This window comes from Solea senegalensis, linkage group LG10 (genome assembly GCF_019176455.1).
Source record: "Solea senegalensis isolate Sse05_10M linkage group LG10, IFAPA_SoseM_1, whole genome shotgun sequence".
Taxonomy (NCBI): domain Eukaryota; kingdom Metazoa; phylum Chordata; class Actinopteri; order Pleuronectiformes; family Soleidae; genus Solea; species Solea senegalensis.
Genome location: NC_058030.1, coordinates 9,918,036 through 9,932,838, shown reverse-complemented (window position 1 = coordinate 9,932,838; position 14,803 = coordinate 9,918,036). Strand labels below are relative to the sequence as shown.

The 14,803-nt window shown below is 40.0% G+C and overlaps 1 protein-coding gene across 6 annotated transcripts in view; it reads right to left on the bottom strand.

Annotated features, from left to right (window-relative positions):
* The window catches only part of srpk2 (SRSF protein kinase 2), a 54,750-nt gene that overhangs the window by 2,598 nt on the left and 37,349 nt on the right, over window positions 1-14,803 (bottom strand). For 3 of the 6 annotated variants that reach the window (XM_044036359.1, XM_044036361.1, XM_044036362.1), the window contains 12 exons: window positions 13,839-13,926; window positions 13,428-13,515; window positions 13,216-13,322; window positions 11,761-11,926; window positions 9,761-9,801; window positions 8,519-8,840; window positions 6,758-7,708; window positions 5,696-5,796; window positions 5,153-5,260; window positions 4,729-4,798; window positions 3,284-3,376; window positions 2,873-2,965 (listed from right to left, as the gene is read on the bottom strand). In XM_044036359.1, the coding sequence (XP_043892294.1) occupies window positions 2,873-2,965; window positions 3,284-3,376; window positions 4,729-4,798; window positions 5,153-5,260; window positions 5,696-5,796; window positions 6,758-7,708; window positions 8,519-8,840; window positions 9,761-9,801; window positions 11,761-11,926; window positions 13,216-13,322; window positions 13,428-13,515; window positions 13,839-13,926 (2,228 nt within the window). The other 3 variants (XM_044036364.1, XM_044036363.1, XM_044036365.1) reach the window with 3 other exon arrangements.

The following is a 14,803-nucleotide window of genomic DNA, read 5'->3' as shown; positions in this document are numbered from 1 at the left end:
AATATGAGTTGTTAACATCATACCAAAACACAGAAGAACAAGGTTCTAAATTAAATCTGATTATTTCAAGCCATACTTGCTTTGAATGTATTTACTGAGGCTTTGAGAAGTCATTTTCTTCGACCACTGCAGTGCAATATAGGCAAATTCATTCATTCATTCCACGACTAATTTTCTAGTGGACTTTTACAGTGTCCAATGTTTGCTTTAGTAAACAGTTGCTCAAGAGAAGTTGACCTGGAGACAGAAGTCAATGAGGCAAATTTCTCAAAGTCTGGTCAACAGAAGCACGTAAGAAAACGATGTTATTTGTAATTTGGATGAGCGGACAACGCCATGATTCTGCAGACAACCAATCACTACCAGCTGAGTTCACTCATTAGTTCAACCTCCCTCTGCTCAGAGCTGAGCTAATCAGTGAGGAGCTGTAATGAGGGAAGGAAAACCTGCAGACTCTCAGCTGAAAACGACGAAGAAAAGGGTAAGATGTGGACAGAAAGAGGAGGAGAAGTGGTGAGACTGACGGCGAAGAGAAAACGAATGAACTTCTCTTTCCTGTGTGCTGATTAAAGAGAACAATATAGGGAAGAGAAACCATTAACTAAGCCTTTTTTTCTCCTGTACAGTAGAAGAGATTGGTCAGGAATCAATTATTTAACAGTGATTCTGACAGTGACGTAAACCCTTGCAGCTATTTTTTATTAGTGGATACAACTGTATTGTTATTTATATTTGATTCTATGTGTGGGTCAATTGTTTTGTCTCCAATCAGTGAATTTACTCCACTTCCTCCCACAAAGGTCAATAAAAATCAAAATAACGCGTTAACACTACATTGGTGAAGGCAGCATGGCAGAGAGCAGAAGCGGCCAAGAGAAGCGAGAAAGTCTTCATCTTCTACTTCTATGGGGTATTACGACAGTTTGGATCCACGATATTCATTACTGCCTTCTCATAAAAAAAACCCTTCACTACCATTCCGTCATATTCTTTCTCATCATTTCAGTCTTATCGTCTTCCCATCCTCTGATCTCCTAAGACAGACCAGATGAACAGACTCAGACCTCAGATAAAGACAACATAAAGTGCCAACAAATCAAAGGCAGAATATTCACATCTCATGGCACATTTATCAGAATGGGAAGGAAATTGAGAGAAAGGAAAAATAAATAAATGAGGGTGAAGGTGTTATCAGCTGAATCAAACACAAACACTTACCAGGTTCAAAGATTACATGCGTAACATACTTCACACTTTAGAGAAAGACTCTTCTAACTCTGACTTTCATTGCTGTTGTTAATTTGCCTACTGTTAGTTCCAACGCTGACTTCTTTCATTTGCTGACTTTTGGCTACCGACAAATTGTGAATTATTAATCCTAATTTACTATACAATCCATGGGGATTAAGTACTTCTTCCGGAATTGGGCAATAATACGTACTACACGATGTGATACAATGTGATATAACCCTGTTCTTATCCAGCGTATATACTGCCACTCTTCCACGTCCCTTGTTGGTGTCGCCTTGCAGACGCACAAGTTAACCTTCCTCATCTGAAAGAGACACATCAGGCTTTCAACTAACTCCAGTGTAGACCTACTGATGGCACATTTAGACACTCAGACTCAGAGCAGCAGTAAAATACAAGTCAGAATATTAGGTTAGGATTATGGACCAGGATAGGACTGAGGTTAAGGTAAGGATAAATATCCAGGTTAGAGTATAATTTTTCCCTGTCAGTGACTGCATCGTACTGTCTTTATGCTCAGAGACATTAAAGTGTGGATGGACAGTCAGTACAGATGCTCTGAGCGTCTAAACGCGCCACCTGGTGCGTCTCTTTCAGACGTAGATAGGTACAATGTACGTCTGTAAAGTGGCGCTGAGGGACGTGACAGAGCAGTAGTATATGATGCATGAAAATGGCCTTTATAATATACTATACTATACAGTGCAATATTATGCTATATTACACTCTGTTTTCAAGTGCAAGCTATTTGGCTCTTACCTACAGTTTATTAATATAAAATAGTACATTAGCATATGAATTAAGTATCCATCCATCCATTATCTACTGCTTTATCGGATTGTCGCAGGGGGTGCTGTTGAATTAAGTATATACATTTAAATTGAACTAAGTGATACAATAATAAATTTAACCAAGTAAGGCTAACACAGTCATATGTTGCTTAGTGAAAAATAAAATCCTTGAATAACCTTTTTTATTTAAATCACATTTGTGATTGTGGTTGATTATCATTTTTTGTGGGACATGTTTTGGAAATTGTGACTTCTGGTTTACTTTCATTTTGTGTAAGTGTCATTTTGGTAGCAAATATGTGAATATGTAGATTTTCCTCGGGCTAAACCATATTCATAGATACAGTTTGATCTTTGCTCTACATCAGGGTTTCTCAATCCTGGTCCTTGGGACCCACTGTTGTGCATGTTTTCGAAGTTTCCTCGCTCCAACACACCTGATTCAAATGATTAGCTCGTCAACAAGCTCTGCAGAAGCCTGATAACGGCCCATAAATTTGAATAAGCTGTGCTGGAGCAAGGAAACCTGGAATGCATGCAGGGTGCCCAGTACCAGGATTGAGAAACACTGCTTTACATCATGACACCATTACACTGAAGGTCTGAAGAGAATTGTTGTTATGAATTCTTGCCAATAATAGTTACTTTCTCTATGACTGACAACTTAAGTGATACCTCGATTCAGAATGACTGAGTGTACTGCTACTACGAGACCAAAAACACTACCTCATCCTCTGTCAGTGTCTACTGTTAGGTCCTAGAGCTGTTCCAAAAAGGTCGAAGGCTACCCTCCACCTAACCAACCAACCATCAATCGCTGAGTCGTTTACCTTTCTTGGAGAAAAACTCTCGGCTGTACCTTCCGGCAGCGACCACTTTGCGTGGGACCTTCCCAAGGAGCTCCATGATCAGAGCGATGTGGTCTGCCCACCACCACATACATCACAGAAGGAACAGGCACGGTTCAGCATTACAGCATGCACACAGACATGAACACAACAGGCTGTATGGGACTGGAACACACTGCTGCCTTGGAGAAACTGCATGGACTTTTCTTTTTTAATTAACCACACCTTGAAAAGTCGAGGATTTCAATCAGTATATCCTTTTTTTCTTCTTTTTTTAAAATCAAATTCAATATAACACATTTGAATTTTGTATCTGCTATCTTTTAGGGTCCATTTGTGTCCATTTTAGACATCTGTGTGTCTCCGTCCCACCAGCTCTCTGTCCAGCGCTACCTCTTCTGTTGAAGAACTCCCGGGAATATTTTCCGGAGAGTGCAAAGTGCCTCGGAATACAGCCCAGCAGCTCTATGATATGAGCTATGTGGTCTACGGAGGAGAGAGGGGGGTGTGGTGGAAAAGGGGGGAGAGAGGGAAGGAAGGAAACACGGATAAAGAAAGGGCATAAGGATACGAAAGAGAGGAATCAAATCAAGGGGAAGAGGGGAAAGTAAAATGTAAGGATGTTATAAAGAAAAAAGAAACAGGGAAGGGAAGTGACAGGGTGAGAAAAGAGAGAGAGGAAGAAGGGGGAAAACAGAGAGTCACAGACAGTCGAGGAGAAAAATCGTGTTAGTGAGCTGTGCCTCCACAGCAGAGGTGATGAAATGAAATGTTCAGCGTTAGACTCCAAAGTGACAGGAATTCAGAAGCAACAATTTAATAAACTGCAACATAAAACTAGATTCCTAACGTGGCCTCAGTGGCAGGAGACCAAATCGGTTTGTCTATAAAATCAGGATGTCATGACAAAAACCAACACTGGTTTATTGACTGTGCAAAACAATGTGAAATGAGGTTAACTGTGAGAACATAACAGGACGAGCTGAGATGAAAGACGAGTGAGGATGAAGAGGTACAAGACGATGAGGCTGCAGTTTGATTTGTGTTGATTTTTTTAAAAAAACAGAAGAGAATAAATAAGGTTAATGACTGGACTCTGTGAATGTGAACATATGAGTTTCATGTTTGAATATGTGTGACCAGAATATAGATACACATATTCTCACACAATACCTGACAAATTGCATTCACAAAAGTCTTGATATTAGAGTAAAACAGCAAGATTAGTGTCAGCTCTTTGTGTATCTATAACATTTGAGCAGTTTTGGTTTAGAAGTACAGCAGAGTGAAAATGAGTGGAGGCATAACAGCAGAATTTAAGAACAGGATTTACAGTTGACAGTGGATGAGGGGTGGGGGGTGTTGGGAAGAGGGATGGCTAATTAAAACTAAGCTCACTTAAGGCCATTTCTATCCAATTAAAATACAATAAGAATCAGTTATGTTACTGATTTGATCCAATTTTAAAATTGAATAAATGAAATAGATGCACTGATAAATGCATCACTTCATTCACACATTAAATAACAGTTATTTACCGCATCTTAAAAGAGCTAATTGAGGCCTAACAATGCAGAAACACACATTTCACATAAAAATATATGAAATCCATTAAAGTGGGGAATCATTTTCAGTTAATTACACATTCAAGACACTTTGCTTTCACATCTATGTTGTATGTTGCACATTTTACCTCACTACAATTTTGTTTTTTATCAATATTCCATGTATAGATCAAGTCTACAACATTTAGCTGTAATTCCTCTGTGGAAATGGTCAAAATCCAAAGTTTTCTGGATTACAATAATTGGGAAATAAATTGTGTGCATAGTACTCACCCTCATCACGGGAGTAATCCTCTCCTGAGTGAGGCTCAAACAGATAATCTCCGGTAGCAAGCTCAAATGCCTATAAGAGAAGCAATGGTTATAAGGTGCCTTCAATTTTTGCTTCCTCAAAAGAGCCCAGGACATAACATTCAATGACACATCCCACCATGGACACTCTCTTTTTGAACTGCTGCCCTCGGTGCAAGTCAATCTTTGGACAAATATGCAGAAAATGTGTTTTTACCCAAGAGGCATAAACATACTAAATGCTGTTCAAAGGGTAGATAGAATAGAATGTGAAATGCATGACAGTGTGACAGTACACTAAATAAATACATATTCTATTCTATTCTTACTGAGTGGGTATATTTAATAGATAGATGTAAATGTAAAATGTATCTTAAATCTTCTTCAAAATGTGTATTCTCGTCACCATGCAGGCAGTACTCCAGATATCTGCAGGAGTGCTGTAACCAGCTCCTATCAGGACTTCAATGGCACGATACTGTCTCGTTTGGATGTCCTCTGTAAAGTGCTTATGCTGGAGGGGAGAGGAGGGTGAAAGGGGAGGAGAGGGGAGGACAAGTAGAACTATTTATTTACAATGAAAATAAACTGGCAAAAGTAAATCAACAAAATTCTATTGTCTCTGAAAATTAACCGGGAAATAAGAAATCACAGATTCCTCTTTGTAACTGTAACTTCATCTTCATCAGCTCCTTCTTTATTAAAATATCTGGACTTGAAAGAGGGTCAATAATTCCCCACAAAAACCTCCAGCTGAGACAGATCATCTGACATCTGACACAAAAGCAAAACATGAAAAACTAACTTTTATAGTGGGTTTTGTGGTAGTTTAGAATTTCAACATTTATCCTGGATAACTCCATGGTGGCACTGTAGTGTATGACTTCTATTTAAAAAGAAATGCACCAAATTAAGTTACCAACGGATTAAAATCAAGACACTGTCTTACCACCCAGCAGGCATTTCCCAGATCAGCAATTTTGACTCGAATAAACTCAGCATTGTGAGGGTCCAGTGGGTTGATGAGGAGGTCGGCAGCTCTGGCCTTGACTGGGGGGGAGCAGAGTGGGAGAGCACAGGCATTTAATGCATTTGAGTAAATACAAAGAAATACTTTACACTCTCTCTAACGTACTATTAGGCATTCGACCAAAAACAGTGACGCCACATAAGAGTCATTGTCACACTATGGTGTGTAATGAAAACAGACTTGTTTGAGCAAATGTGTTGATTTCAATCTGGATTAAACATAGGACGAATAAGAAGAGATCGAAAAACAAATGATAATAAAATGAAAGTTATGGCTGGATGACTGAGTCAACAATAATAATCTGAATATATGCACACTGATTGTAATACTGTGCTACTGGGTTATTACTTTACCAAGCAGTTGGGATGCATGAGATGAATAAAGAAACCAAAAACTAAGTGATGTTTATTCATACTCTGCTGATCATTTTCTTCATCTCAGATCTAAGTAAAAAAAGTGTTTTTCATTTCCTTTGTCTATTAAAAAAAAAAAAGAAAAGCCCATTAACATGTTGATTAGAATTTCATGTTGATTAGAGTGAAGACCTTGGAAAAGAAGGCCGCATACATCACAGGTAGATACAATGTGAAAAGAAATTACACTAAACGTAAAAACTGTTTGATAAAAAAAAATAGATTATTGCATATTAACAATTACCAATAACTTTTATGAGATAAAAAATTGACATTTTAAAGAATAAAAAGTCTACAATGAAATTAAATACGCATGTGCAACAATACAATACTATGAAAATAAACACTTTGTAACAAACTTCATATTAATGACTTCAGTTGTGCCTTAAAATTTGTCAATATGTGTAAAATATAATCATCAGGTGTGATTACGTACATTACAGGAATATAAAAAAATTACGCAAATCAAACACATGAATGCAATACCAGTGAGTTGTAGTAGTTAAACTGAAAATAACAAGAACATTTCAGGTATAGCACAGTACAGTAGAATACAAGACTGTCTCACCTTTAGGTGTGTCTCCTGTGCTCGAGGACGACACGGTGCGACTGCGGTCAGCTGTGGGGCTGTTGGGTGAACGTCCCGCTCCGATGTCTCCGGTCCCGGGGGATATTGGGTTTTCCGGCTCAGGATCCAGGGGTAAATCAGGGAAAATGGGCTCTATGCCCAGATGGCGCTCACTGGAGCCGTTGGTCAGGCCCCGTTCATTCCGTTCGCCCACCTCGCCGTTGTACATCTCATAACCAGAGCTGAGAGAGAACTCCCTGTCCGTGTAGCTGAGCTCTGACTCCACCAGGGGGCAGAGGAGAGGCTCTGGGGTGGGAGACGGGGGTGGAGGAGTATTGGGGTTCGGTTTCAGTCCCTCAGAGCCCAACAACACGTGACCGTTGGTTTTGGCTGTGTTCGCTTTGTTGTTGTGAGGCTTGACAGGAGAGGTGCTCTCCGTGAGGAGCTCAGCGGTCGTGTCTTCATCCTCGTCTTCCTCGTCGTCCTCGTCCTCCTCCTCGTTCTCCACCTCATCCTCGTCACACTGCTCCTTTGACTCCTCCTGTTCCAACACTGCCTCATCCTCTGTTTTACTTTCTCTCTTTGGCTCTTCTATCTTAGTCTCCTCTTTTTCAGTCTCTTTCTCCTCCTCTTTCTCTTCTTCCTCTTCCTCCTCTTCCTCCTCCTCCTCCTCGTCGTCCTCCTCGTCATCCTCCTCCTCCTCCTCCTCTTCTAACTTCTCCTCCTCTTCTGCATTCTCACCCTCTGTCCTGTTCAATCCTTCCTCCTCCCTCTCCTCTTTCGGTACCTCTGCTTGAGTTGACTCCCCACTACCTTCCTCCGAGATGAGGGGAATGGGGGTTTCTTTTTCAGCGACAGGCGTTGGCTCCTCGTCTTCGTCCTCCCCCTCCTCTTCAGGGTCGTCATCAGTGATGTGAGGTACCTCGATCTGCTCCTGGGGAGGTGCTGCACCTGACGTGGAGAGAGGGAAGCATACACCATCAGGAGAGGAAGTGAATGGAAGATGGCAGATGTGTGCAAAATCAAAGACAGTGAAGGCAGAGACAGAAGTGGTGGAGGCAGATGAGAGAATACAAGAATGAAAGAGACAGGAGGTGGAGAGACAGTGGGTGAAGGAGGGAGACGGAGAGACATTATGTTGGGTTTTTATTTGTGAATCAGCCTAGCATCCCCTGCACAGTTGGTCTAGTGTGGGCTGAGTGGTTGGAGCCAATCCACCTCCTATTCATTGACAGACAGACTGCACATTTTTGATTTTTTTTGAACACATCTTTATGATTGGCGACCTGAATACAGTAAAAAAAGAACTAGCAAGCCTAAATATGCTTCTTACATTTCCTTTACCACGGATTTCACTTGAATTAAAAGCCGCAGGCTCAGCCAGTGCTTAGTTTTACATTTAGTTTACACAGAGTGAGCAAATACATCAAAGTTAAAACAACAAACTAGTCACCACACGAAGAGAGGAGAAGAGAAGAGAAGAGAAGAGAAGAGAAGAGAAGAGAAGAGAAGAGAAGAGAAGACCATTGCACAGCAGCCATTTTGACAAGTCACAGCAAGAAAATTACAGGTGATGACGGCTTGCATTAGGTGAACAGAGCCATTGTTAATGTGATCAGTAACACCTGTGCTTTTCCTGCTGAGCAAAGGACCTCACCTTCCTTCAGAGGGATTCCCCACGATGTGATTAATCATAGATGAACAATAATTACCATCTCTCACGTCACCAGCTGTATTTATAATGTTCAAGTACTGACTCACATGTATGATTAGTCAGCCTGACTGGCCTTTCCCGGTCTCCTCCCTCCTCCTCCTCGTCTTCCCCGTCATCCTCATCGTCATCGTCCTCGTCGCTCTCTCCCAGGGCAATGCTGGGGCCGATCGGCGGTGGCTTCGGCTGAAGCGGTGAAGGCGGGTTGTGTTCAAGAGCCCCTTTTTCTTCCCCGTCTTTGTCTTTCTCCTCCTTCTTCTCGGCCTCCCTCTCTAAAGCCTCGATCTCCAGCATCCGCCTCTCCAGCAGCTCAGCCTGCCGCTTCTGTTTCTTCTTCAGCTTCTTCTTCTTGTTCTTTGAAATCTTACCCACCTGAGAGAGAGGGAAGGAAAAGAGGGAGAGTCAGAGGTAAAGGGAAATGTAATGTTGGAGAAACTCAAGTGATGGAATCGTGTTGTGGGTTGTGATTTATCAGTATCAAAATATCTTTCTTATTCAGAGAAAACCGTGCAGCAAAAAACTGGGTGCTTTTAAAATGTCCTTTTTAGTGTCAGAAAATAACTTGGTCCTGCTTCTGAATGGCACGGTGCATAATCAGATGTTCTGTCAGTGTTGGAAAGGTTTGCTTGTTTTGCCTCAGATGTTTACATATTTGCTTTTGCTCCTCTTACTGTGGAGTGGGCAGACTGAATTTGCCAATTATGAAAATGTGACTCACGCTCTGCATCAGAGATGTGATGCTGTTTGTTTTCATGCCGCCCAGACTACTGTCAATCATATGCAATCAAACCAGTCCTGATGAGATCGTTTCATAGTGATAAACACAATGAACACATTCATATTTTAATTTGATTAGAAAGAATGCAGTTAAGAAAAAAACACCTCACTTGATTTGAGGAAATTAAATCAATTGTCATGAGACACAAAACAGTTGATATAATATTTTCGGCTCTGTAGTGTTATATAGTAGTTATTTTCATATATGGTCATAAAAAGATACTACACTAAGAGTTTGATGCTGTACCGTATTATAAATGTATGTCTAAAATTCTCTTAAGTACTATTTCTTCAATGTTTATGTTCAAATATTTACTTTGTTTGAGTACTGACTAAATGAGAACACTGCTAATTCACTTCTTTTATTTTTAATACAGTGGGGCATTCAATTGTAACAATCAAACCAAACACTGTGTAACGCTCTGGACACGTCAACCTTATTTCCACCCTCTGTGTTTTATGTTTGTGTGTTAATATTTGAATGTTTGTGTGTGTTCCTCTCATTTCATACTCACATCTGTTGTACTCACCGGTTTGAGCTGAGGCGCTGTGCTAACTGACAGACAGAAAGAAAAACAGCAACTTTTAGTGGCTTCAAAGTATCACCAACATGAGGCCGTTCACACAAGAACGCAAGTTCACACCAGAATCCAAATCTCGTTCTCTTCTGGAAGATAAATCATGATTTAGAGACTTGATATATACAGAATCTGTAGACGAGACAGGATCTTCACACTCCCACTGCCATATTTGCTCCTCACTTGTTTTACACTTGAAAATGCAGTTTCTACAAAGCAGTGTTTCCCAAATGTATATGGTGACAAGAGCATACTGTAAATGTGCATACTGGAACATCTCTATTTCTACTGCCATTTCTGTAACACCTTATATATTATGTGTACATAAATAAGCAATTTCCAAGAGATTAATTAATCCCAAATGAATGTCTTACATGCTACTTAATAAGTAAATAGTAAAAAGCTGAAAATTAATTTAGCATCTCAAAATAAATCTCCCACAACACATCTGTGGGTCCAGACCCACACTCTGGGAATAACTACTGTCCTTTCCCAAACATATTCGCAAACAATCATCACACATATTATGCAAATGATCCGTGTGCTGTTTGGCTGTGAAGCTGAACCTGGTCTGCTGTGTTCATGAATGAGGAGGATGTATAATGTGATTTATATAAATCCTGACAGTTCATCAGGATTCAGTTCTTCAGTTCATTAAAACTGAGTTGTGTCAAATCATATATGGTATGTACAGTGTGATCACAGATACAGTAACTGACTCCTTTTCAACTAAGTAACAAAACATAAATGATGGTGTTGCCAATGCATCCCAAATACCCACAGACTTTGAACCACTTGTCTGCTCTAACACCAGTGACATTTTATTTATTTCAACTCCTCTGTCACTGAAAATACTTTTGTTTTGATAGGTGACTGTTCTGGGTCTGACTTGATGTGCGTGTAAATGTAAGCAGTATAATTAGTTATTACCCAAGGCTCAAAAAGACTCCACTGGCTGAAGCGAGCAACTGTCAACTTACGGGGGAGTTGGGGGCTGGTGATGGGTCACCAAGGGAAAAGAGTTCAAGTCGAGTTCATCAAGACTGTTTTGCAAGAAGTGGAGACAATAGATGAAAAATTGTGTGTGTCTGTGTGTAGTAAAAAAAGGGCGAGCAGCTGAGGAGACATGAAAGGCTTCAGTGTGATTCCTTTTCTTTACTGTGCCAAAAAATAATCGCACTATTGGAGATGCCATCTTATAAATATTGACTTTAAATCAGGAATGTGATTTACCAACCATTGCACGCATTATAAGCCTCCACTTTAAACTCAAAAAAGGAAATTGAGGTGAAAAAGCTACAGTTATAAACGATACACAAACTGGGTGTCTGTGGATCTACGCTGCTGCCAGCATTCATCCAATAACCTGGATTAGAATTATCACTGGCACATTTTATGACTAATAGATTCATTCCTCCAAATGTGTTTCCAGGCTCATATAGCATCCACATGTCGGCTTAAAGACAATAAATGTTTAAGAGGCCAAAAACATGTTTTGTGAAGCCACTGTGACCTTGACCTTTGACCACCAAAATCTAAGATATTTCTTCAAGTATTTCTTTCAAGCATTCTTAAGATAAAGCATTCAGGAGGAAAAAATGTTTGTGAGGTCAATGACATTTTCCCATCAAAATCTAATCACAACCCATCCTTAACTTCAAGTGTACATTTCCCTCCAGACTTTAAGATACTGTGTTTACAAGAATGGGATGGACGTCCCCGAAAAAAAACAGCTGTTACAGTCTGTTACAGCGGTACAGAAGCATACAATTCAACACATTTCAAAAGTGGAATAAGGTAGCACACAAACCAAATACCTGTAAACCCTTATATTCTATAATTTATCATATGAATATTTACTAGTGCACCAAACCTCATTGCCTTTTGCAGTAAAATAGTTTGCACAATATTAAACATGAAGGTTGACGTGTTCCTACCCGCTGATCCAGACGGTGGCGGGGCGCCGGCTTTCTGCCACTCAGTGGCCTCCATGGCCATGCGTCGGACAAACGCATCATCTACACACATCAGGATATTCTCAGGCTTTATGTCCGTGTGGATGATTTTACACTTTGTGTGGAGGTAGTCCAGACCCTGCAGTACCTAAACAGATTCATATGAAAAGAATAAAAACATTTTTATAACTGAAAATCCCACTCATTCACTCTTGATCTTAAAATCCAGACGCAGCCTGTTTCTTAGTTCAGTTCTTATTCCCGCTCTCTCTCTCTCCCTTTCATTCCTTCCCTCATTGTCAGAGGAGCAGAGGGGAAAGGGTGTTTCTGTTTTCCTAACTTTTTCTTAGTTGTTTTTAGTCTTGAGACTGAAGGGAAGAGAAGAACAGCACACAAAACCATGGTTTAATGCATCAGTGTCAAAACATTGGCCGCACTCTTTGGTGCTGTGAGTCTGTCCCATATTTTATTTCTTTACTTCTTTATCTCTTCATATCAGCAGTATTTAGACATAAAAACAATATTTTATAAAATCCTGTCAGTAAATATCCGCTTAATCACTCTGGTGAAACTATTATAATGAAAAGTGCAATGTCATGAAAGCCTGTTTGCTCACTCTTTACTGCAGAGACTCAGCCGCTATGAAATTGTGGCTAGGTTAAGGTTAGGGATAATCCTTTGTCTAGACTGTCCAAATGAATGAAAGTCAATGCAGTGTCCTGAGAAGAGAAGTGTGCACTTTAGTCTTTAGGATGAAAAGATTTGTCCCCTCTCCACCTAAATAAAATTAATCTGGAGCCACAAAACCTATTTGTCCCATAAAATGACGATAATAATACGTAAAGATACACTATATATAGATACAGATACACTATATATATTTAAATAATAATGATCAAAAATAAAACTGTTGATGTCCCATTGCTGTTTGCTATAAAAATAAAACACATGGGTTAGGGCTACACAATTATGTAGACCTCGTCCTTCCATTGTTTGTGGCAAATTAAATTAAATTAAAAGGACCCCACTTTGAAATAAATGAAGCAATATTTGGATTGAATGTAGTTGCCTGGCATAAACAGGCATGTGGATCCAAAGATGGACAGGATGTGTACTTCGAGTTTGTCGAGTTTGGCTTTTTTAATATTGTGTTTGACGTAAACATTGGATGTGACACACTTTAATCTATCTTTGAAAACTACTAGGATCCACTGCAGAGGGGCTGAAGAGCTACATGTGTCTTTGGAGCCGCAGTGTTGCAGACCCCTGGTATAAACCATATGGAGTGAGGACATTTTGGCTGGTCCTCACATCTTGAAAGGGCTTTTTGGGGGTTAATACCTGGTTTTAGGGTTAGGGTTAGAATTGGGATTATGTTTGTGTGTGTGTGTGTGTGTGTGTGTGTGTGTGTGTGTGTGTGCGTGTATGTGTCCTTACCTGTCTGATAATGCTCTTGACACATGGCAGTGGCAGACCTTGGTAGTTAGATTTAATGATCCACTTCAGCAGGTGGTGACCCAACACCTCAAACACCATACACACATCTGGGATGGAGAGTCAAGGACTCACATCATCAAATCTCTATCACTCATACACACACACACAGACAGACACACACAGACAAACACACACACTCATAATCAGGATACGTATGCCGTTGACGCCAGAGATCTTGAAGTCATCTATCAGCTGGACTACCATGTCCTTGTTGGGGTCATTGGGGTCACTCTCTCTCACCTGAAAGATCAATGAGATGAAGAGAAAAGTTGAGAAAAGACAAGAACAGAGTTAACTTAAAGAGAAGGATTGAGAACAGGAGATGGAAGAAAATTTGATTCTCAGATTAGTGTCCTCTGCTTCCATCACGTATGATAAGTGACCAGGGTTTCTTTGTTTTTTCTTGTTAACAGAGAGAGAGGCAAGGGGCCAAAATAGAACGGAGATGGTGAAGAAGGTAAGGAAACGGAGGGACGAGATTATGGAAGGGTTAAAAATGTAAAAAATGAAAGGAGGTAAAAACAGACGTAAGACATCAACAACAACCAACATGTCAAACTCACACATCGCAGCAGTTTGATCTCATCCAGGGCCGTTTCTGTGTAATGCTGCGCACTCTTCACTACCTTCATCGCCACAAAGTTCTTCACTCTGTAATTACACACACAAACACACATTTATTTTATTATCCAGATTTCATAGTGAATAACAAAGAAACACATTGTGAAAGCCAGTTATGGTTTTAACAAACTGTGTGTCCAAATGTGTTAATGTGATAGAAAATAGCACCTGAACAAAGTCTGGCCAACAGCTGAGCTAATGCTAATGCATGAGTTATGTGGCATTTTACAGTGATACAGACAAATGTCAACATTAGGGAATCCAGTGACACACTGCTTTTGTCTATAAGTTGTATACGCTATTGAGAACCTCTTAATAACCAGAGAAGATGCGTTTATTTCATTTATTTTGAAATTAACATTATTATTTCTTATGCCTTTATGGGTTCTCACAAACGATAATCCTATGCGATACAACATCCATGTTATGTGCTTGAATCTTGACCATTTGCAAATGGCTGAGTTTTGTGACTTCTTTTCAGATGATCAAATGTTTTGCCATTATCTCTGTGCATCTGTACAATTTACACACTAACACAACAGCAATTATTCAATAATGACAATAATTTCCTTATTTATTTTTCTTATTTTCTCGAGCCTTAAGATTGACACAATTAAATTAACCATGTACAGTGTGCGTAAGGTAATGCAACTCCATCTCACTTGAATCTAACCACCATTAGTGTAATTAACACCAGTGAATGAATGAGTAAATTAGTTTGTGTGTGTATGAGTGAGAAGGTGTGACTCTGTGTGTGTGTGCGTGTGCGTGTGTGTGTGAGTGAAAGGTGACACTGGGATGATGATACTGTCATCCATCCACCTTGGTTGCCTTGTGAACGCAGAAACAACATTATAGTGCAAATGGATAGTTCTGGTGCCAGCAGTGTTGGCTGCAACTGTTGTCA